We start from the raw sequence: 23,014 nt of genomic DNA, 5'->3' as shown, positions 1-23,014 counted from the left end.
ACACACTGTTAGACACAGACGCACACTCACACAATCACGTGCACGCACTCACACATCCATATCTAAAGATGTCTAGAGATCTAGACATGTTTAGAAAGATTATTGAGATTTAAGACTCAAACTCAGTCACTGGCCTTAGAACTCAGTGTATAAAGTCGTGAAACTCAATGTCTGAACAGACTCTGGTGCCAACATGAACCAGCCCAATCCTCATTTTCATGCAGAACATTCATCAGAAGACCGTCTCGCAATCAAGCATTTGGACCACACTCCCTTCTAGTATCCCTTTACTTAAATGAATTATTTCAACATTAATAATCACATTGAATAAACAAGGATTTGCTGACATCAGATGAAAGTAGAAGTTATTTTCTAAACTAAACATTTGTGATGTGGGTAATGTGTAGTTCATTTATGTCGCCGGGCTGTAGGCGCTGATCCAAATCCTATATTATGTCATTGCGTCATTGGTTCCATGTGAAAGACAGCGGAACCCTTTTACCTTTATAGTGCACTCATTTTAAAAGTTGTGGACTAGAAAGGGAAAAGGGCGCCATTTAGCAGGCAGCCTAGGCCTACATACTAGTGTCTGCTATGGAATACACACAGGGCCTGATTTTCAGACTATGATGATCATGATGAAGATAATGCTAACGATGTTGATGATGATTAGGAGAGCCATGGCACGCAGTGTTTTATTGCCACAGAAATGGGAGTCGTGTCATGTTTGTGCAATGCTTTGATAACCTCAATGACATGGGAGAGAGCTTAGGTAGTGTCCCAAATGGAACCCAATCTCCTGAAGTGCACGACTTAAAAGTGCACTAGGTCAAAGGTAGTGCACTACAAAGGGAATATGGTGGGATTTGGGACGCAAACTGACTTTGTGGGTGTAATCAGCATACTTCACTAACATGCAATGTGTATGTATTGGCAAGGGCTTTCTCTACAAAATTGTCATCAATCTGTTCAGTATTCTGACATGAGTGGATGTAAAAGAATGGTCATTTACAAAAACAATATTGCCATGGTTACTCAGATTACAACATCTAAGAACACAAAAAAGACTTTCAGAATCATAAGATAAATTGAGAAATGACTCTTGGATGATGTAGGTATGCTTTTCCCTCATGAATGATGTAGGTAGACGTTTCCATCAGCTCCTCTTCCTCGTGTCACCTTGATGATGTAATCAGCTCCCAGAGGTCCTTGTGTCCTGAGCGTCTGTCTGTCTGTCCCTTTCTGGTAGTCCACTGTGGTGTTGCCGATGATGTAGGAACCAGGAGAGACCAGACTGTGCTCCTCTCTATGACCCTGCAGAGACTGGGTCTCGATTACTGCAGGAGAGAGAGAGAGAGAGAGAGAGAGAGAGAGAGAGAGAGAGAGAGAGAGAGAGAGAGAGAGAGAGAGAGAGTGAAAGGGGGGAGGAGAGAATGAGAATAAGAGAGGGGGAGAGATCGAGGGAGAGAGAGAAAGAGACACACAAAGACATAATGAGGTAAATCTGGATGTATAAAGTCCATCAGCAGTACTCCGCACACCAAGAACAGTTGATAACGGTGTTGATGTAGATCACAGAGAGAAATTTTAACCTTGTCCGAAAGCTGAACACAGCAGACGGTAGTTAAGCTGCTGAAGTAACGTCTAACCTTCAGCTCGGCGAGTTAACACTGTTTGCTGTGTGTGTGTGTGTATGCGCTCACTCTCATGATTCCCACCTATACATGAATGGACCAGTGCCCATATTCATAAAGTGTATGGGAGTAGGAGTGCTGGGATTAGTTTGTCCTTTTAGATCACAATGTAGAAGATTTACAGTGGGGCAAACAAGTATTTAGTCAGCCACCAATTGTGCAAGTTCTCCCACTTAAAAAGATGAGAGAGGCCTGTAATTTTCATCATAGGTACACTTCAACTATGACAGACAAAATGAGATTTTTTTTTCTCCAGAAAATCACAATGAGGATTTTTTATGAATTTATTTGCAAATTATGGTGGAAAATAAGTATTTGGTCAATAACAAAAGTGTATCTCAACAGTTTGTTATATACCCTTTGTTGGCAATGACAGAGGTCAAATGTTTTCTGTTAGTCTTCACAAGGTTTACACACACTGTTGCTGGTATTTTGGCCCATTCCTCCATGCAGATCTCCTCTAGAGCAGTGATGTTTTGGGTCTGTTGCTGGGCAACACAAACTTTCAACTCCCTCCAAAGATTTTCTGTGGGGTTGAGATCTGGAGACTGGCTAGGCCTCTCTAGGACCTTGAAATGCTTCTTACGAAGTCACTCCTTCGTTGCACGGGAGGTGTGTTTGGGATCATTGTCATGCTGAAAGACCCAGCCACGTTTCATCTTCAATGCCCTTGCTGATGCAAGGAGGTTTTCACTCAAAATCTCACGATACATGGCCCCATTCATTCTTTCCTTTATCAGTCCCTTTGCAGAAAAACAGTAGGTATGGTGTTCTTTGGATGCAACTCAGCATTCTTTGTCCTCCAAACACGACGAGTTGAGTTTTTTACCAAAAAGTTCTATTTTGGTTTCATCTGACCATATGACATTCTCCCAATCTTCTTCTGGATCATCCAAATGCTCTCTAGCAAACTTCAGACAGACCTGGACATGTACTGGCTTAAGCAGGGGGACACGTCTGGCACTGCAGGCGTAGTGCAGGCGTCCCTGGCGGTGTAGTGTGTTACTGATGGTAGGCTTTGTTACTTTGGTCCCAGCTCTCTGCAGGTCATTCACTAGGTCCCCCCGTGTGGTTCTGGGATTTTTGCTCACCGTTCTTGTGATCATTTTGACCCCACGGGGTGAGATATTGCGTGGAGCCCCAGATCGAGGGAGATAATCAGTGGTCTTGTATGTCTTCCATTTCCTAATAATTGCTCCCACAGTTGATTTCTTCAAACCTTACCTATTGCAGATTCAGTCTTCCCAGCCTGGTGCAGGTTTCTGGTGTCCTAGACAGCTCTTTGGTCTTGGCCATAGTGGAGTTTGGAGTGTGACTGTTTGAGGTTGTGGACAGGTGTCTTTTATACTGATAACAAGTTCAAACAGGTGCCATTAATACAGGTAGTGGAGTGGAGTGGAGGACAGAGGATCCTCTTAAAGAAGAAGTTACAGGTATGTGAGAGCCAGAAATCTTGCTTGTTTGTAGGTGACCAAATACTTATTTTCCACCATTATTTGCAAGTAAATTCACAAAAAATCCTACAATGTGATTTTCTGATTTTCTTTTCTCATTTTGTCTGTCATAGTTGAAGTGTACCTATGATGAAAATTACAGGCCTCTCTCATCTTTTTAAGTGGGAGAACTTGCACAATTGGTGGCTGACTAAATACTTTTTTGCCCCACTGTATATGGGCAACGAGGACCTGATCCTAGATCAGCACTCCTACTCTTAGACGCTTTATGAATATGGAGCCAATACACCAAGGCTAAGATAAAGGTCACGATGCTAACAGTTTAATATTAAAAAGATCTAACAATAGAGACTTCATCATCTCCAATGACAGTCATAAATGTGTGACTCTTTGAATGTCTATTGGCCAAACGACTGAGTGGGTGTGAGAAAATAAACAGTGAATTTGATAAGAGTAATTTCTCATAAAGACATAATCATATTCAGCTGTCCCACAGCACAGCATCGGCCGTTCTTGTCATCCCCCTCTCTCTCTCTTTATTTGTCTTTCTCTAACATATGCGTTTCTCACAAAATCTTTTATGAGGGGGAAGATTCAAACGTCTTCCCAAAACAATGTTTTACATTAGAGATGAATGGAATCACTAACATTTCAACAAACTCTCAATTCACGTTCAACAAATGTTTCTGCAAAGGCCAAGGCATGTTTAATGTATTTTCAACATCAATTATACAGTACATCACAAATGAGAATTTGGAATTTCACAACTTGAAATAATTAACCACAACGTAGCCCTTTGCCATATCACAAAAATAAGCCATTTGTAAGCCAAATAGCCTTTTAAGAAAAGCCCCAAGGTGAAAATATGATACCACTTCTCTCAAACCGCTCCTAACAGTATTTCGTTTCAGTGGAGTTTGTGAACTTGAAGCTGGGTTCCAGAGGCTTTACATTTCTCAAATCAGCCTTTATTCTGCTCTCCTTTACTGGGTTTTACTCTGCTCTCCTTTACTGGGTTTTATTCTGCTCTCCTTTACTGGGTTTTACTCTGCTCTCCTTTACTGGGTTTTATTCTGCTCTCCTTTACTGGGTTTTACTCTGCTCTCCTTTACTGGGTTTTATTCTGCTCTCCTTTACTGGGTTTTATTCTGCTCTCCTTTACTGGGTTTTACTCTGCTCTCCTTTACTGGGTTTTACTCTGCTCTCCTTTACTGGGTTTTACTCTGCTCTCCTTTACTGGGTTTTATTCTGCTCTCCTTTACTGGGTTTTACTCTGCTCTCCTTTACTGGGTTTTATTCTGCTCTCCTTTACTGGGTTTTATTCTGCTCTCCTTTACTGGGTTTTACTCTGCTCTCATTTACTGGGTTTTATTCTGCTCTCCTTTACTGGGTTTTATTCTCCTCTCCTTTACTGGGTTTTATTCTGCTCTCCTTTACTGGGTTTTACTCTGCTCTCATTTACTGGGTTTTATTCTGCTCTCCTTTACTGGGTTTTATTCTGCTCTCCTTTCCTGTTTTTTTCGACAGTTCTGCTTTTTTACGTCACTGTTCTTTTCCTTCTCCATGTCGGCCTCGCTAGTCTCCTGATAGTTGATAAACGATATGTTAAAGTAATTCGAAGGTCACTCCAAACCCTTGTTTTGTAACATCTGACAAAACACACATCCACTTAAACATGTGGAGTTGTAGGGGTGTATTATGATGTTGGCCACCAACGAGGCAGCTGGAGTTAGTCATGTCTCCTGTGGAATCAGAGACATGCACGCACACACACACATACACACACTCACACTCACACACTCACACACACAGACACAGACACACACACACACACACACACACACACACACACACACATACATACACACACACATACACATACACATACACATACACATACACATACACACACATACACATACACACACACACACACACACACACACAGACACAGACACACACACACACACACATACACACATACACACATACACACATACACACATACACACACTCACTCACACACACACATACACAGACACATACACACACACACACACACACACACACACATACACACAGACACACACACACATACACACCACACAGTGCTCAGACATACACTTGAAGCAGTCTCGCACACATGCACGGAGCGCTCTCACATGCACACGCACACACACACACGCACTCACACATAGGAAATACATCCCATAAATCTGAAATGCATGAGCTCCCAACACAAGCCAACAGAGAGGAGAGGAGAGAACTCTGTCTCTCGCAGCACTGCTTTTTAGAACCTCATTGGAACACTCTGGAATCTCTGAACATTCTTGAATGGCAAAGCATGACGTGTGTGTGTGTGTGTGTGTGTGTGTGTGTGTGTGTGTGTGTGTGTGTGTGTGTGTGTGTGTGTGTGTGTGTGTGTGTGTGTGTGTGTGTGCACATATCAGAGTGGCTCGTTGTCAGTGTGGTATGTGATTCTCACAGTGCTGGGCAGAGTTAGACATAACGTGATGACTTCCTCTATAAATCACTAGCACTGATCAGCTGCCAGTAGAACATTTGTTAGCCCAGATGTTTAGAGAGAAAGCGAGACCAAGAGAAAGTGTGTGTGGTTGTTTGTGTGTGTGTGTGCAGGTTGGACAGCCCCTTGAACAGTGAAGTACTCACCTATGACATCAGGTCCCTTGGAGCTGACTCTCAAACTCCTGCTTCCCAAGGGGACTTCCAGCACTGTCTTCACAGCTGTAGGACAAAGTAGATTTGATTTAGACTACTCAACAAATGCCAAAATGTCTCCACAATAACCCAAATCTCAACAAATTCCTGAATACATACAATTGCCACAGTATACTTAGAATTACAGCACAATACACAGAAATGTCTCCACAATACAAAACATTTCATCACATAAAATGTCCTCAGAATACACAAGACACTCTTAGAATACAATACACCAAATGTCCTAAAAAAATACACGCTTAGTTAATCAGGAAATAGATATGGCAGATACAGACGTAATTAATAGATCGTCTCTCAACACGACACATTTCTGAGTGTAACAATAGTCCACTAAGCTGTTGGTTAGATAGCACTCTCACGCCTGAGTTCCTGTTGCAGTGTGGGAATAATGGGACATCTTTAAAGCAAAGACACTTAGCTCTTCCTCGTATCACTTATTTTATTAAAGCTGATGTGTCTTCCTCTTCGTCAGAGCTTTTGCTGAAAGCCAAGAGGCTGACACGTCAGCTTTAATAAAGGGAGAAAATGAAAAAGCTTGTAAGTGATAGGAGAAAGAGCCGTCTGCAGGTTTCTTTTCCCTTTTAGGGTAAACAAATGAAGCAATCTTTTCCTGTTCTTATTATGGAGCTGGCGCGACTGTTTCCTCCCTGTTTCAGTTGATTTGTACAATGAACTCCTTTTGGCTTCAGATCTCACCATGAACATGAACATCAGTAAATAAAGTTGGGCCGGTCCTAAATGGTACCCTATTCCCCATATAGTGCACTACCTTTGACTGGGACCCCATAGGGCTCTGTCATGTAGGGAATAAGGTGCCCTTTTGGGACACAGCCAGCGTGTAGGAGTTCTACTTCAGTTGGCAGATCATACTGACCTTCCATGTCTTATCAACGAAGTGGGTTGGTGAGGCCAAAGGAAAGTGTGTTGAAACACTTCCAGCAACCGATTAAGCATTCAGTCCATGTAAAAAATATATATGACAACAAATTTTATGAGGTCAAATAGAACTGTGTCGAAACTATTTTGTTTCAAAGTGGAATGAAATAATCTATCTGTGATGTATCTCGAGAAGTAGCAGTGTTGAAAAACCTGGAGTGACCGTTGGACGGTAAAAGCATGGTCAGAGTCCCAAGTGACAGCCTAGGGGCCCTGGTCAAATGTAGTGTACTATACAGGAATGGGGTGCCATTTGGGACGTAGGCCAAGACTGTGACAAGGAATGTTCTTCCAAGGAGCAACATGGAATTGGAGTTTAGTAACCAGAGAGGAAAAATGTATTTCTCCCTCTGAAGTCTGTAATGTGCCAATTCTAAATGTGTTAATGTGAAAACAGAACAACAACAACAGTGCACAGTAGAATATAGTACAGTAGAATATAGTACAGTAGAAAATGTGTCCAATATAGTATGACCTCCTACAGCAGTCAAATATGAGATTAGGCAAGAAGGGTTTGTGTGTGTATATATGTGTGTATATGTGTATTTGTGTTCACACGTGTGTGCGTGTGTATTTGTGTTTACACGTGCGTGTGTGTGTGTCACTGGGGCATATCACTTTCTACTCAGACTCTGAGGTTTAGTTTTCCAGTGGAGAGATAAACCAGGTGATAACATCTGATATCTACTGTAGAAACACCTTGTGACAGTCATGTTAACACCCCCCTCCCCCTCCAACCAGGCGATAACATCTGATTTCTACTGTAGAAACACCTTGTGACAGTCACGTTAACCACCCCCCTCCCCTCCAACCAGGTGATAACATCTGATATCTACTGTAGAAACACCTTGTGACAGTCACGTTAACACCCCCCTCCAACCAGGTGATAACATCTGATATCTACTGTAGAAACACCTTGTGACAGTCACGTTAACACCCCCCTCCAACCAGGTGATAACATCTGATATCTACTGTAGAAACACCTTGTGACAGTCACGTTAACACCCCCCTCCCCCTCCAACCAGGTGATAACATCTGATATCTACTGTAGAAACACCTTGTGACAGTCACATTAACAACCCCCCTCCCCTCCAAACAGGTGATAACATCTGATATCTACTGTAGAAACACCTTGTGACAGTCACGTTAACAACCCCCCCCCCCCTCCAACCAGGTGATAACATCTGATATCTACTGTAGAAACACCTTGTGACAGTCACGTTAACACCCCCCTCCCCCTCCAACCAGGTGATAACATCTGATATCTACTGTAGAAACACCTTGTGACAGTCACGTTAACACCCCCCTCCCCTTCCAACCAGGTGATAACATCTGATATCTACTGTAGAAACACCTTGTGAGAGTCACATTAACAACCCCCCTCCCCTCCAACCAGGTGATAACATCTGATATCTACTGTAGAAACACCTTGTGACAGTCACGTTAACACCCCCCTCCCCTTCCAACCAGGTGATAACATCTGATATCTACTGTAGAAATACCTTGTGACAGTCACGTTAACAACCCCCCCCCCTCCAAGCCTCACCCAGTGTCTCTATACTGTAAACCTCTCACAGGTAAAGTACAAGTAGCACAGAATGTGTGTGTGTGAACCTTTCCTCCCCACTCTTTCTCCCTGTACTCAACCCCCCCGTACTCCCCGGTTCTCCCCACTCTTTCTCCCTGTACTCAACCCCCCCGTCCTCCCCGGTTCTCCCCACTCTTTCTCCCTGTACTCAACCCCCCCTGTACTCCCCGGTTCTCCCCACTCTTTCTCCCTGTACTCAACCCCCCCCCCCCCCCGTACTCCCCGGTTCTCCCCACACTTTCTCCCTGTACTCAACCCCCCCGTACTCCCCGGTTCTCCCCACTCTTTCTCCCTGTACTCAACCCCCCCCCCCCCCGTACTCCCGGTTCTCCCCACACTTTCTCCCTGTACTCAACCCCCCGTACTCCCCGGTTCTCCCCACTCTTTCTCCCTGTACTCAACCCCCCCCCCCCCCCGTACTCCCGGTTCTCCCCACACTTTCTCCCTGTACTCAACCCCCCGTACTCCCCGGTTCTCCCCACTCTTTCTCCCTGTACTCAACCCCCCCGTACTCCCCGGTTATCCCCAGACTTCCTCCCTGTACTCAACCCCCCCATACTCCCCGGTTCTCCCCACTCTTTCTCCCTGTACTCAACCCCCCCGTACTCCCCGGTTCTCCCCACTCTTTCTCCCTGTACTCAACCCCCCGTACTCCCAGGTTCTCCCCACTCTTTCTCCCTGTACTCAACCCCCCGTACTCCCCGGTTCTCCCCACTCTTTCTCCCTGTACTCAACCCCCCCGTACTCCCCGGTTCTCCCCACTCTTTCTCCCTGTACTCAACCCCCCCGTACTCCCCGGTTATCCCCAGACTTCCTCCCTGTACTCAACCCCCCCATACTCCCCGGTTCTCCCCACTCTTTCTCCCTGTACTCAACCCCCCCGTACTCCCCGGTTCTCCCCACTCTTTCTCCCTGTACTCAACCCCCCCGTACTCCCCGGTTCTCCCCACTCTTTCTCCCTGTACTCAACCCCCCCGTACTCCCCGGTTCTCCCCACTCTTTCTCCCTGTACTCAACCCCCCCCCCCCCCGTACTCCCCGGTTCTCCCCACTCTTTCTCCCTGTACTCAACCCCCGTACTCCCCGGTTCTCCCCACTCTTTCTCCCTGTACTTAACCCCCCCGTACTCCCCGGTTCTCCCCACTCTTTCTCCCTGTACTCAACCCCCCCGTACTCCCCGGTTCTCCCCACTCTTTCTCCCTGTACTCAACCCCCCCATACTCCCCGGTTCTCCCCACTCTTTCTCCCTGTACTCAACCCCCACGTACTCGACGCAGATTGGCATTCATTGGGATGACTCACTTACCGGAGGCAGCTCTGCAGAGTGGTCACTAAGCCACAAAGTCATAAAATCTGATTTGAACCATAACCATAACCACACCGCTAACTCTAATGCCTAAACCAACCTTAAATGAAGACCAAAAAGCACATTTTTGTTTTAATACATTTTTACGATATAGCCAATTTTAACTTTGCATCTAGTGGAAGTGGCTCAGTTTTGCGCCCAGAGCAATATTCATGACCGTGAACGTCAACCTGTAATAGTGACAGGGGTTAAAAAGAGCAGTGTTATCGCTAAAAGAACACTCCCATCGACTTGGATCCTTATGTATCAAGCGTTTCAGTAGGAGTTGGAGTGATGATCTAAGATCAGATCCCTCCTCGCCATGTAATATTATTCATTCTGATCTACAAGGCAAAACTGATCCTGAATCTGCATTCCTACTATGAGACTCGTGATACATACAACACAGTGTGTGTGTGTGTGGTGCAGCCATATAAACCATGCTGTGAACCAATCATTAAATACAGCAGTATATACAGTGCATTCAGAAAGTATACAGACTCCTTGACATATTCTGTTACATTACAGCCTTATTCTAAAATGTGTGTTTTTAAACCTCATCAATCTACACACAATACATCATAATGACAAAGCAAAAACAGGTTTTTAGACATTTTTGCTAATTTATAACAAATATTTCACAAATATCACATTTACATAATTATTCAGACCCTTTACTCAGTACTTTGTTAAAGCCCCTTTGGTAGCAAATACAACTGCCAGTCTTCTTGGGTATGACGCTACAAGCTTGGCACACCTGTATTTGGGGAGTTTCTCCCATTCTTCTCTGTAGATCCTCTCAAGCTCCGTCAGGTTGGATGTCCCTCCAGAGATTTTTGATTGAGTTCAAGTCCGGGCTCTGGCTGGGCCACTCAAGGACATTCAGAGACTTGTCCCGAAGCCACTCCTGCATTGGCTTGGCTATGTTCTTAAGGTCGTTGTCCTGTTGGAAGGTGAACCTTCATCCCAGTCTGAGGTCCTGAGTGCTCTGGAGCAGGTTTTCATCAAGGATCTGTCTGTACTTTGCTCTGTTCATCTTGCCCTCAATCCTGACTAGTCTCCCAGTTTCTGCTGCTGAAAAACTATGGGGATGGTATCAGGTTTTAATCCAGATGTGACACAGATGTGGCATTCAGGCAAAAGAGTTCAATCTTGTTTTTTGCTCTGACATGCACTGTCCACTGTGGGACCTTATATAGCCAGGTGTGTGCCTTTCCAAATCATGTCCAATCAATTGAATTGACCACAGGTGGACTCCAATTAAGTTGTAGAAACATATCAAGGATGATCAATGGAAACAGGATGCACCTGAGCTGATAGCAAAGGGTCTGAAAACGTATGTAAATAAGTGATCTCTGTTTTTTACGGGGAGGGGGGAGAGGGGAATTGGGTGCAGTGCCTGAGGGTGATGGGGAGGGAGGATGGTGATGAAGGGGAGGGGGGGGAATGGGTGCAGTGCCTGAGGGTGATGGATAGGGGGAGGGAGGATGGTGATGAAGGGGAGGGGGGGATGGGTGCAGTGCCTGAGGGTGATGGGGAGGGGGAGGGAGGATGGTGATGAAGTGGAGGGGGGGAAATGGGTGCAGTGCCTGAGGGTGATGGGGAGGGGGAGGGAGGATGGTGATGAAGGGGGAGGGTTACATCACTCTGGGTCATCTTCACCATCTGGAAGTCACATGACTGGGGCACAGGGCAGAGAGGGAGAGGGAGAAAGAGAGGGAGATGAAGAGAGAGAAAGAGAAAGAGAGAGCGAAAGAGAAAGAGAAAGAGAAAGAAGAGAGAGAGCGACAGAGAGAGCGAGAGAGAGAGAGAGAAAAGGAGAGAGAGAGAGGTAGACTGTCAGACCTCATTGTCAGATTCATCACTGCGCCTCCTCGTCATCCTCTTTTGTCTAAAAATCTGTTTTCACTTTGTTATTATGGGGTAATGTGCGTAGATTGATGTGCGTACATTTTTATTTAATCCATTTTAGGCTGTAACATAACAAAATGTGGAAAATGGAATGAGTCTGAATACTTTACGAATGATTTAGTGTGCTGCAGTGATGTAGGAGTGAGCACATCCACATGTCTCCTAAAATGTCACAGCGTTTAATGTCATGTACAGCTAAAAATATACACACAAACACACACACACACACACACACACCTCAATATCCAGCCTGATAAGCGTACGATAGACCTCTTTCATTTCAGTTGAACCCGTGCCAAATGTGTTCCCCTGCTAAAGTGCTGTCTTTTCAGACACTTGCCTTTTTCATAGTTTTTCTCCAAGCCTGTGGCTGAGAGGGGCGAGTCTTCTGTTCTAACGAGGCGAGAGGTTTATAGACAAGTGGAGTGCTAATGCTATTTTCCGCTGTTTGAGAAATCTATTTTTCCCTCTGACAGCACTAGACTACATCCCAAATGGTACCCTATTCCCTACATAGTGCACTGCTATTTATCAAAGCTCTATGGGCCTTGGTCTAAAGTAGTGCACTACATAGGGAATAGGGTGCCATTTGGGACATAGTACTGGGACACTCCTTTTAACAATTAAGAGTTGCAGCACCGCTGGACTCTCACCAAAGTAATTATATATGGAAAGAGAATCGGTAAGTCTCCGATTTTATTATGGTAATGAAATGTCCATTCCACTTTTTCTGAGTTTGTACAATTGTCTGAAATGACAAATGAGTGAACAGTGAAACATGGATGTACTCTGTTATGAGCTTGGTTTAGACTGATCTTTCATCGACTTGCCGATACATTGGAGTTCTTCTGACACTGGTGCTTTGGCTTAAAGCATATTCCAGACACAACGACTGATACACACTATTCACAATCAGAAATAAAGGATCACAATAAACTAACGTGCCATGTCATGTGTGTGTGTGTGTGTGTGTGTGTGTGTGTGTGTGTGTGTGTGTGTGTCTCTCACTGGGGAATATTACATTCCACTCAGACTCATAGTGTTGCTCTGAGGTTTAGTTCTCCAGTGCTCAGTAGAGATACACCAAAATCTCAAAGGAAACAAAATCAATGTCCGAATCAGAGTGGAAATGCTCTCTGAATATTTAGACATTTTCCTTTGGTTGGGAATGCTGATGCAATGAGTGTGCAGAGTGAGCTGTGAGGAATGAAGCAGCACTGCCAGTTCCTCATTAAGGACTTTAACAGTAGATTAATAAAGAGGAGAGAGAATGACTCTATCCCGAATCCAGAGCCCAGACACACACACACAGCTCGCAAAAAAACATACACTCTTGCAAGCAAGTTCACACGTACATACGCACACATTCCCACACACATATACACCTTCACACACACCTACACAAACAGGCCAAGAGTCCTTAGCCACCGGGTGCCATGGATCATCATCCAGCAAAATAAGCGCCTGTAGCGTCCAAACTACTAGAGAGGAAGAGGGAGCTGATGGGGAGAGAGATGGAGGGGGTAGAGAGAGAGAGAGAATAAAGAGAGAGAGCATAAAGAGTAGGGAGTATAAAGAGAGAGAGAGAGAGTATAAAGAGAGAGAGTATAAAGAGAGAGAGAGTATAAAGAGAGAGAGTATAAAGAGAGAGAGAGTATAAAGAGAGAGAGAGTATACAGAGAGAGAGAGTATAAAGAGAGAGAGTATAAAGAGCGAAAGGATAAAGAGAGAGAGTATAAAGAGAGAAAGGATAAAGAGAGAGTATAAAGAGAGAGAGAGAGTTTAAAGAGAGGGAGTATAAAGAGAGAGGGAGTATAAAGAGAGAGTATAAAGAGAGAGAGTATAAAGAGAGAGAGTATAAAGAGAGAGAGTATAAAGAGAGAGAGAGTATAAAGAGAGAGAGAGTATACAGAGAGAGAGAGTATAAAGAGAGAGAGTATAAAGAGCGAAAGGATAAAGAGAGAGAGTATAAAGAGAGAAAGGATAAGAGAGAGTATAAAGAGAGAGAGAGAGTTTAAAGAGAGGGAGTATAAAGAGAGAGGGAGTATAAAGAGAGAGTATAAAGAAAGAGAGTATAAAGAGAGAGAGAGAGTATAAAGAGTAGAGTGTAGAGAGAGAGAGAATATAAAGAGAGAGAGTACAAAGAGAAAAAGAGTATAAAGAGAGAGAATAAAGAGAGAGAGTATAAAGAGAGGGAGAGTTTGAAGAGAGAGAGTATAAAGAGAGAGAGAGTTTTAAGAGAGAGAGTATAAAGAGTAGAGAGTATAAAGAGAGAGAGAGTATAAAGAGTAGAGAGAGTATAAAGAGAGAGAGAGAGAGTATAAAGAGAGAGAGAAAGAAAGGGAGTGAGAAAGAAAGGGAGAGAGTATAAAGAGAGAGATTATAAAGGGAGAGAGTATAAAGAGAGAGAGTATAAAGAGAGAGAGAGTATAAAGAGTAGAGAGTATAAAGAGCAGAGAGTATAAAGAGAGGGAGAGTATAAAGAGAGAGAGAAAGAAAGGGAGCGAGAAAGAAAGGGAGAGAGTATAAAGAGAGAGAGTATAAAGAGAGAGAGAGTATAAAGGGAGAGAGTATAAAGAGAGAGAGTATAAAGGGGGAGAGTATAAAGGGAGAGAGTATAAAGAGAGAGAGTATAAAGGGAGAGAGTATAAAGAGAGAGAGTATAAAGAGAGAGAGAGTATAAAGTGTAGAGAGTATAAAGAGCAGAGAGTATAAAGAGAGGGAGAGTATAAAGAGAGAGAGAGTATAAAGAGAGAGAGTATAAAGAGTAGAGAGTATAAAGAGAGAGAGAGTATAAAGAGTAGAGAGAGTATAAAGAGAGAGAGAAAGAAAGGGAGCGAGAAAGAAAGGGAGAGAGTATAAAGAGAGAGTATAAAGAGTGAGAGTATAAAGTGAGAGAGTATAAAGAGAGAGAGTATAAAGGGAGAGAGTATAAAGAGAGAGAGAGTATAAAGAGTAGAGAGTATAAAGAGCAGAGAGTATAAAGAGCAGAGAGTATAAAGAGAAAGAGAGTATAAAAAGAGAGAGAGAGTATAAAGAGTAGAGAGTATAAAGAGAGAGAGTATAAAGAGAGAGTATAAAGAGAGAGAGAGTATAAGGGAGAGAGTATAAAGAGAGAGAGTATAAAGAGACAGAGAGTATAAAAAGAGAGAGAGAGTATAAAGAGTAGAGAGTATAAAGAGAGAGAGTATAAAGAGAGAGTATAAAGAGGGAGTATAAAGAGAGAGAGAGTATAAAAAGAGAGAGTATAAAGAGTAGAACGAGAGAGAAAGTATAAAGAGTAGAGTATGAAGAGAGAGAGAGTATAAAGAGAGAGTATAAAGAGAGAGTATAAATAGAGAGAGAGTATAAAGAGAGAGAGTATAAAGAGAGAGAGAGTATAAAGAGAGTATAAAGAAAGAGAGAGTATGAAGAGAGAGAGAGTATAAAGAGAGAGTATAAAGAGAGAGTATAAAGAGAGAGAGAGTATAAAGAGAGAGAGAGTATAAAGAGAGAGTATAACGAGAGAGAGAGAGTATAAAGGGAAAGAAAGGGAGAAACAGTAGAGCCTCCCCAACAATCTGATGACTGTCAGAGTGCTCTGCTCTCCTCTGCCAGCTTCTCAATGGGACCTGGAGGTAGCCTACATGTCACTGTGACCCACCGTGAATTATTGGCGAGACGCTCTTTATTAGAGAGAACATAACGCGCTTGGATTGAGTTACCCTGAGATTTGGTCAAACAGCCTCTTAAAAGGAACAAGCACGATGCTGTGAAAACGTCTAACTCTGCCCGTCGAAACAAAAGTCCCAGTACTTCTTTGTCGGGAACTCAGACTCCAACTGTTTGAGCTCTTTGTTCCGAGCGAGGGGGAATTCTTGGAAGAGGAGAAGTGACTTAAGTGCGACTGGCAGACCCAGGCAGAGCGAATGCTGACGACTGGCGCTGTCCAACAACAATATAAATGTCTCTTTCCACTGCATAAGGCTCAGCTTCGTCCATATTAGTGGGCAGCTACAAAGACAGCCTTGTGCTGGTAGTAGCTAGTAGAGGACAGAAGGTTTCTAGACAGTATAGACATACTGATACTGTGGCTCATGGTAATAATAATATTATATATGGACAGTTATGGCTGGGGTTTGACACGATCAAACACAACTAGGGTTAGGACCTAGTAATGGTCTAATGGGGTCAGCCAGGGCCTAGTAATGGTCTAATGGGGTCAGCCAGGACCTAGTAATGGTCTATTGGGGTCAGCCAGGACCTAGTAATGGTCTAATGGGGTCAGCCAGGAACTAGTAATGATCTAATGGGGTCAGCCAGGACCTAGTAATGGTCTAATGGGGTCAGCCAGGACCTAGTAATGGTCTAATGGGGTCAGCCAGGACCTAGTAATGGTCTAATGGGGTCAGCCAGGGCCTAGTAATGGTCTAATGGGGTCAGCCGGGACCTAGTAATGGTCTAATGGGGTCAGCCAGGGCCTAGTAATGGTCTAATGGGGTCAGCCGGGACCTAGTAATGGTCTAATGTGGTCAGCCAGGACCTAGTAATGGTCTAATGGGGTCAGCCGGGACCTAGTAATGGTCTAATGGGGTCAGCCAGGGCCTAGTAATGGTCTAATGGGGTCAGCCGGGACCTAGTAATGGTCTAATGTGGTCAGCCAGGACCTAGTAATGGTCTAATGGGGTCAGCCAGGACCTAGTAATGGTCTAATGTGGTCAGCCAGGACCTAGTAATGGTCTAATGGGGTCAGCCAGGGCCTAGTAATGGTCTAATGGGGTCAGCCGGGGCCTAGTAATGGTCTAATGGGGTCAGCCGGGACCTAGTAATGGTCTAATGTGGTCAGCCAGGACCTAGTAATGGTCTAATGGGGTCAGCCAGGACCTAGTAATGATCTACTATTTTTGGTCAGGTCACATTGTCAGGAAAACATCTAACCCTGATAATATGTCTTGGGTATCTAAAATTGATAGACATTTTATTTAGAGGTAAACTGTAAATACTATGCCGAAGTTCAATAGAATGCAGTGTTTTCCCTCCTAAATACGCTGAATAATCCCAGGCATCGACAGCTGTACTGTACAGTACAAACCCAATGTCACTGTTAGAATCAAAAAGAAAGGAGGATCAGGGCACTCTTCATATAATTCATTAAAATGCCTTTATTTCTATGGCATGTTCAATGGGAACACAGTTTAAAAGCTGACGCGTTTCGGCTGCACTATCGCTGCTAATTCATCTAAATGTACAGTACACACACAACTTATTTTTGTATTTTTATTTCACCTTTATTTAACCAGGTAGGCTAGTTGAGAACAAGTTCTCATTTGCAACTGCGACCTGGCCAAGATAAAGCAAAGCAGTGCGACAAAAACAACAACACAGAGTTACACATGGAATAAACAAACATACAGTCAGTAATACAATATAATAATTATATACAGTTGGTGCAAATGAGGTAGGATAAGGGAGGTAAGGCAATAAATAGGCCATGGTGGCAAAGTAATTACAATTGAGCAATTAAACACTGGAGTGATAGATGTGCAGAAAATGAATGTGCAAGTAGAGATACTGGGGTGCAAAGGAGCAAAATAAATAAATAACAGTATGGGGATGAGGTAGTTGGATGGGCTATTGACAGATGGACTATGTACAGATGTAGTGATCTGTGAGCTGCTCTGACAGCTGGTGCTTAAAGTTAGTGAGGGAGATACGAGTCTCCAGCTTCAGTGATTTTTGCAGTTCGTTCCAGTCATTGGCAGCAGAGAACTGGAAGTAAAGGTGGCCAAAGGAGGAATTGGCTTTGGGGGTGACCAGTGAGATATACCTGCTGGAGCACGTGCTATGGATGGGTGCTGCTATGTTGACCAGTGAGCTGAGGTAAGGCGGGGCTTTACCTAGTAAAGACTTACAGATGACCTGGAGCCAGTGGGTTTGGCGACGAATATGAAGCGAGGGCCAGCCAACGAGAGCATACAGGTCGCAGTGGTGGGTAGTATATGGGGCTTTGGTGACAAAACGGATGGCACTGTGATAGACTGCATCCAATTTGCTGAGTAGAGTGTTGGAGGCTATTTTGTAAAGGACATCGCCGAAGTCGAGGATTGGTAGGATAGTCAGTTTTACGAGGGTATGTTTGGCAGCATGAGTGAAGGATGCTTTGTTGTGAAATAGGAAGCTGATTCTAGATTTAATTTTGGATTGGAGATGCTTAATGTGATTCTGGAAGGAGAGATTATAGTCTAGCCAGACACCTAGGTATTTGTAGTTGTCCACGTATTCTAAGTCAGAGTCGTCCAGAGTAATGATGTTGGACAGGCGGGTAGGTGCGGGAAGTGATCGTTTGAATAGCATGCATTTAGATTTACTTGCATTTAAGAGCAGTTGGAGGCAACGGAAGGTTGAGTTGTATGGCATTGAAGCTCGTCTGGAGGTTAGTTAACACAGTGTCCAAAGAAGGGCCAGAAGTATACAGAATGGTGTCATCTGCGTAGAGGTGGATCAGAGAATCACCAGCAGCAAGAGCGACATCATTTATGTATACAGAGAAGAGAGTCAGCCCGAGAATTGAACCCTGTGGCACCCCCATAGAGACTGCCAGAGGTCCGGACAACAGGCCCTTCGATCTGACACACTGAAGTCTGTCTGAGAAGTAGTTGGTGAACCAGGTGAGGCAGTCATTTGAGAAACCAACCCAAATGTCACTGTTAGTTCAACTCAATGTACAGTACATACCCAATGTCACTGTTAGTTCAACTAAATGTACAGTACATACCCAATGTCACTGCTAGTTCAACTAAATGTACGGTACATACCCAATGTCACTGTTAGTTCAACTAAATGTACGGTACATACCCAATGTCACTGTTAGTTCAACTAAATGTACAGTACATACCCAATGTCACTGTTAGTTCAACTAAATGTACAGTACATACCCAATGTCACTTTTAGTTCAACTAAATGTGCAGTACATACCTACCCAATGTCACTGTTAGTTCAACTAAATGTACAGTACATACCCAATGTCACTGTTAGTTCAACTAAATGCACAGTACATACCCAATGTCACTGTTAGTTCAACTAAATGTACAGTACATACCCAATGTCACTGTTAGTTCAACTAAATGTACAGTACATACCCAATGTCACTGTTAGTTCAACTAAATGTACAGTACATACCCAATGTCACTGTTAGTTCAACTAAATGTACAGTACATACCCAATGTCACTGCTAGTTCAACTAAATGTGCAGTACATACCCAATGTCACTGTTAGTTCAACTAAATGTACAGTACATACCCAATGTCACTGTTAGTTCAACTAAATGCACAGTACATACCCAATGTCACTGTTAGTTCAACTAAATGTACAGTACATACCCAATGTCACTGTTAGTTCAACTAAATGTACAGTACATACCCAATGTCACTGTTAGTTCAACTAAATGTACAGTACATACCCAATGTCACTGTTAGTTCAACTAAATGTACAGTACATACCCAATGTCACTGCTAGTTCAACTAAATGTGCAGTACATACCCAATGTCACTGTTAGTTCAACTAAATGTACAGTACATACCCAATGTCACTGTTAGTTCAACTAAATGTACAGTACATACCCAATGTCACTGCTAGTTCAACTAAATGTGCAGTACATACCCAATGTCACTGTTAGTTCAACTAAATGTACAGTACATACGCAATGTCACTGTTAGTTCAACTACTTTGAGCTCATACAATCACAATACTACAGTACTTTCTGGAGTTTTCCAATTTGCTCCCAAAGTGAGTGTTTTACAATGTTTTACCTTTATTTAACTAGGCAAGTCAGATAAGAACAAATTCTTATTTTACAATGACGGCCTACCCTGGCCAAACCCTAACCCGGACGATGCTAGGCCAATTGTGCACCGGCCTATGGGACTACCAATCATGGCTGGTTGTGATACAGCCCGGGATCAAACCAGGGTCTGTAGTGACGCCTCTAGCACTGGGATGCAGTGCCATAGACCAGACACTACTGCTTGACCAAACGCCCATTGGCCACTGCTATAGGTATGTGACAGATACTGTAAAAACCCACCAACAATTAAAAGACTGATCTAAATATTTACATGGTCACTTGATGTTATTTCTAATAGCAAGGCTTTTGAGGGAGCGAGCCATGTTCATTTCCACTCGCCAGCGCAAACCATGTTCATTTCCACTCGCCAGCGCAAACCATGTTCATTTCCACTCTCCAGCGCATGCCAAACCATGTTCATTTCCACTCTCCAGCGCATGCCAAACCATGTTCATTTCCACTCTCCAGCGCATGCCAAACCATGTTCATTTCCACTCTCCAGCGCATGCCAAACCATGTTCATTTCCACTCTCCAGCGCATGCCAACCATGTTAATTTCCACTCTCCAGCGCATGCCAAACCGTGTTCATTTCAACTCTCCAGCGCATGCCAAACCATGTTCATTTCCACTCTCCAGCGCATGCCAAACCATGTTCATTTCGACTGTCCAGCGCATGCCAAACCATGCTCATTTCGACTGTCCAGCGCATGCCAAACCGTGTTCATTTCCACTCTCCAGCGCATGCCAAACCATGTTCATTTCCACTGTCCAGCGCATGCCAAACCATGTTCATTTCCACTCTCCAGCGCATGCCAAACCATGTTCATTTCCACTCTCCAGCGCATGTCAAACCATGTTGATTTCCACTCTCCAGCGCATGCCAAACCATGTTCATTTCCACTCTCCAGCGCATGCCAAACCATGTTCATTTCCACTCTCCAGCGCATGCCAAACCATGTTCATTTCCACTCTCCAGCGCATGCCAAACCGTGTTCATTTCCACTCTCCAGCGCATGCCAAACCATGTTCATTTCCACTCTCCAGCGCATGCCAAACTATGTTCATTTCCACTCTCCAGCGCATGCCAAACCGTGTTCATTTGAGGAATGTGATACAATACCTCAGCTGGAAGGCCAATAAATTGAGTATGCAAATAAAGACGTGTGGAAATGCTGTACGGGAAATAGCCAAGAGCATCTTAACAAAATGTTAGTTTGTCAGATGTTTTTTACACCTCAAAAGTAGTAATGTTGAGATGCCCCATGCCATCTATTGTGTAGATCCAGCCATATGCCTCATTCCAAAACTAATCGAAACCTTTTCAAAGTTTCATTTCACCAAGACCTAAAATACTCCTGTAGTGTATTCCATGAAGCTGACTACAATAGCCAACAATTTACCAGGAAAAGGCCGACATTCAAGTCAACATTTCTCAACTCTTTGAAACATGGAACGCAGTCCTGTTTACAGTAACCAGTGCTTGGCAGACTGGAATGCAATAATTTAATTTAATTCACAAACCACACATTTTTCTAGTAAAAACATAGCTATTTTACATGGTATTTAATGTCCCTAACCACCTCCAAGCAAACCAGAATGCAGTTATCACGTGAGAAAAAACATAATAGTGACAGACAAAATGCAGTCATGATTTTAATCTCCACACATAACATTTTATGAAAAGCCCCCACACACAAAAATGCCTCCATTTTGAAGCTTACACTGGATAGCTCCACCTGTGGACAGTCTAAGCCAGATGGCATAGTAGTATCCCAGCTTTGATAAATAAACTGTGTGGGCCATAACACTTATTAACACCAAGATAGATCATTAACCAAGGCCAGACCTTGGACAGAACATTAATCCAGACCAGACCTGGGACAGAACACTAACCCAGACCAGACCTGGGACAGAACACTAACCCAGACTAGACCTGGTACAGAACACTAACCCAGACCAGACCTTGGACAGAACACTAACCCAGACCAGACATAGGGCAGGACAGTAACCCAGACCAGACCTGGTACAGAACACTAACCCAGACCAGACCTGGGACAGAACACTGACCCAGACCAGACATAGGGCAGAACAGTAACCCAGACTAGACCTGAGACAGAACACTAACCCAGACCAGACCTGGGACAGAACACTAACCCAGACCAGACATAGGGCAGAACAGTAACCCAGACTAGACCTGAGACAGAACACTAACCCAGGCTAGACCTGAGACAGAACACTAACCCAGACCAGACCTGGGACAGAACACTAACCCAGACCAGACCTGGAATAGAACACTGACCCAGACCAGACCTGGGACAGAACACTAACCCAGACCAGACCTAGGACAGAACACTAACCCAGGCTAGACCTGGTACAGAACACTGACCCAGGCCAGACCTGGGACAGAACACTGACCCAGACCAGACATAGGACAGAACACTAACCCAGGCTAGACCTGAGACAGAACACTAACCCAGGATAGACCTGGGACAGAACACTAACCCAGGCCAGACCTGTGACAGAACACTAACCCAGGCTAGACCTGAGACAGAACACTAACCCATGCCAGAACACTAACCCAAAATAGACCTGGGACCGAACACAAACCCAGACCAGACCTGAGACAGAAAACTAACCCAGACCAGACCTGAGACAGGGCTCAGGACTTGAGGGATTGAGGGCCATTGGGGGCGATACTATATTGATGGCCAGAGAAAAGAGGGAGAAATAGTGTATTTGAACAAGCATTGTGAACCTTGTTGGTGAGGGATATTTACATGGGCCTGGAAGAAGATGAGAGCTAGGGAGACTAGAGTGTATTTTCACAGCAGTTGTAAACCTGGTTGGGGGAGAGAGATGAAGAGAGATTGTGTTTACCTAGGGCCATAGGCGGACAAGGGAGAGAGACGATAATGTGTTTTCAACAGAGAGTGTGTTCACAACCTCTGTGTGTAAAGATATTGATACAGGGTAGAAGGTCAGCATAGAGAGGGAAGAGTTGATTTTTTCAGGCATTGCCGAGCTTGTTGTGTACCTACGTTCTTCCGGTGAGACGTGAGGCAGCGCCTGGCCCCGGACCAGCCGACAAGTAGAACCGGCACCGGCACACACACCGCAGTTGTCTTCCCTGGCACCGCTGCCCAGCTGTCTGTCACATCCCACCTCCTGCCAACACAAATATGGATGGAGAGGTGAGAAAGAGAGAGGGGGATTTGGTTTAGCATTTCTCTACAACCACAATAACATCTGCTAAACATGTGTATGTGAACAATAACATTTGATTTGGATAGAGAGGGGATGAACGGAGGCGGAGGGACAGAGAGTGGAAGGTGGTTACAAGAGAGGTATAGGAAAAGTGAGAGTGAGATGGACACACTGTACCCCCCCCCCCCCCCCCCCCCACACACACACACACACACACACACACACACACTTCTCCTTTCAGGAATTCAGTTTATTTTCCCAGCTCAACGCTCCATCCATGCTCTCATCATTAATAAATAAACATTGTAAGGTAGAGGA

At 44.1% G+C, this 23,014-nt stretch overlaps 1 protein-coding gene across 2 annotated transcripts in view; it reads right to left on the bottom strand.

Annotated features, from left to right (window-relative positions):
• The window catches only part of adamtsl3 (ADAMTS-like 3), a 184,959-nt gene that overhangs the window by 47,549 nt on the left and 114,396 nt on the right, over window positions 1-23,014 (bottom strand). For both annotated transcript variants that reach the window (XM_031812497.1, XM_031812498.1), the window contains exons 7-9: window positions 22,531-22,657; window positions 5,819-5,893; window positions 1,180-1,337 (exon numbers count right to left, since the gene is read on the bottom strand). In XM_031812497.1, coding sequence (XP_031668357.1) covers window positions 1,180-1,337; window positions 5,819-5,893; window positions 22,531-22,657 — 360 coding nt within the window. The remainder of the gene's footprint in view (window positions 1-1,179; window positions 1,338-5,818; window positions 5,894-22,530; window positions 22,658-23,014) is intronic.

Source organism: Oncorhynchus kisutch, unplaced genomic scaffold (genome assembly GCF_002021735.2).
Source record: "Oncorhynchus kisutch isolate 150728-3 unplaced genomic scaffold, Okis_V2 Okis03b-Okis08b_hom, whole genome shotgun sequence".
In the NCBI taxonomy this organism is placed as follows: Eukaryota; Metazoa; Chordata; class Actinopteri; order Salmoniformes; family Salmonidae; genus Oncorhynchus; species Oncorhynchus kisutch.
The sequence above is the reverse complement of the archived record's forward strand: the minus strand, read 5'-3'. Positions and strand labels throughout refer to the sequence as shown.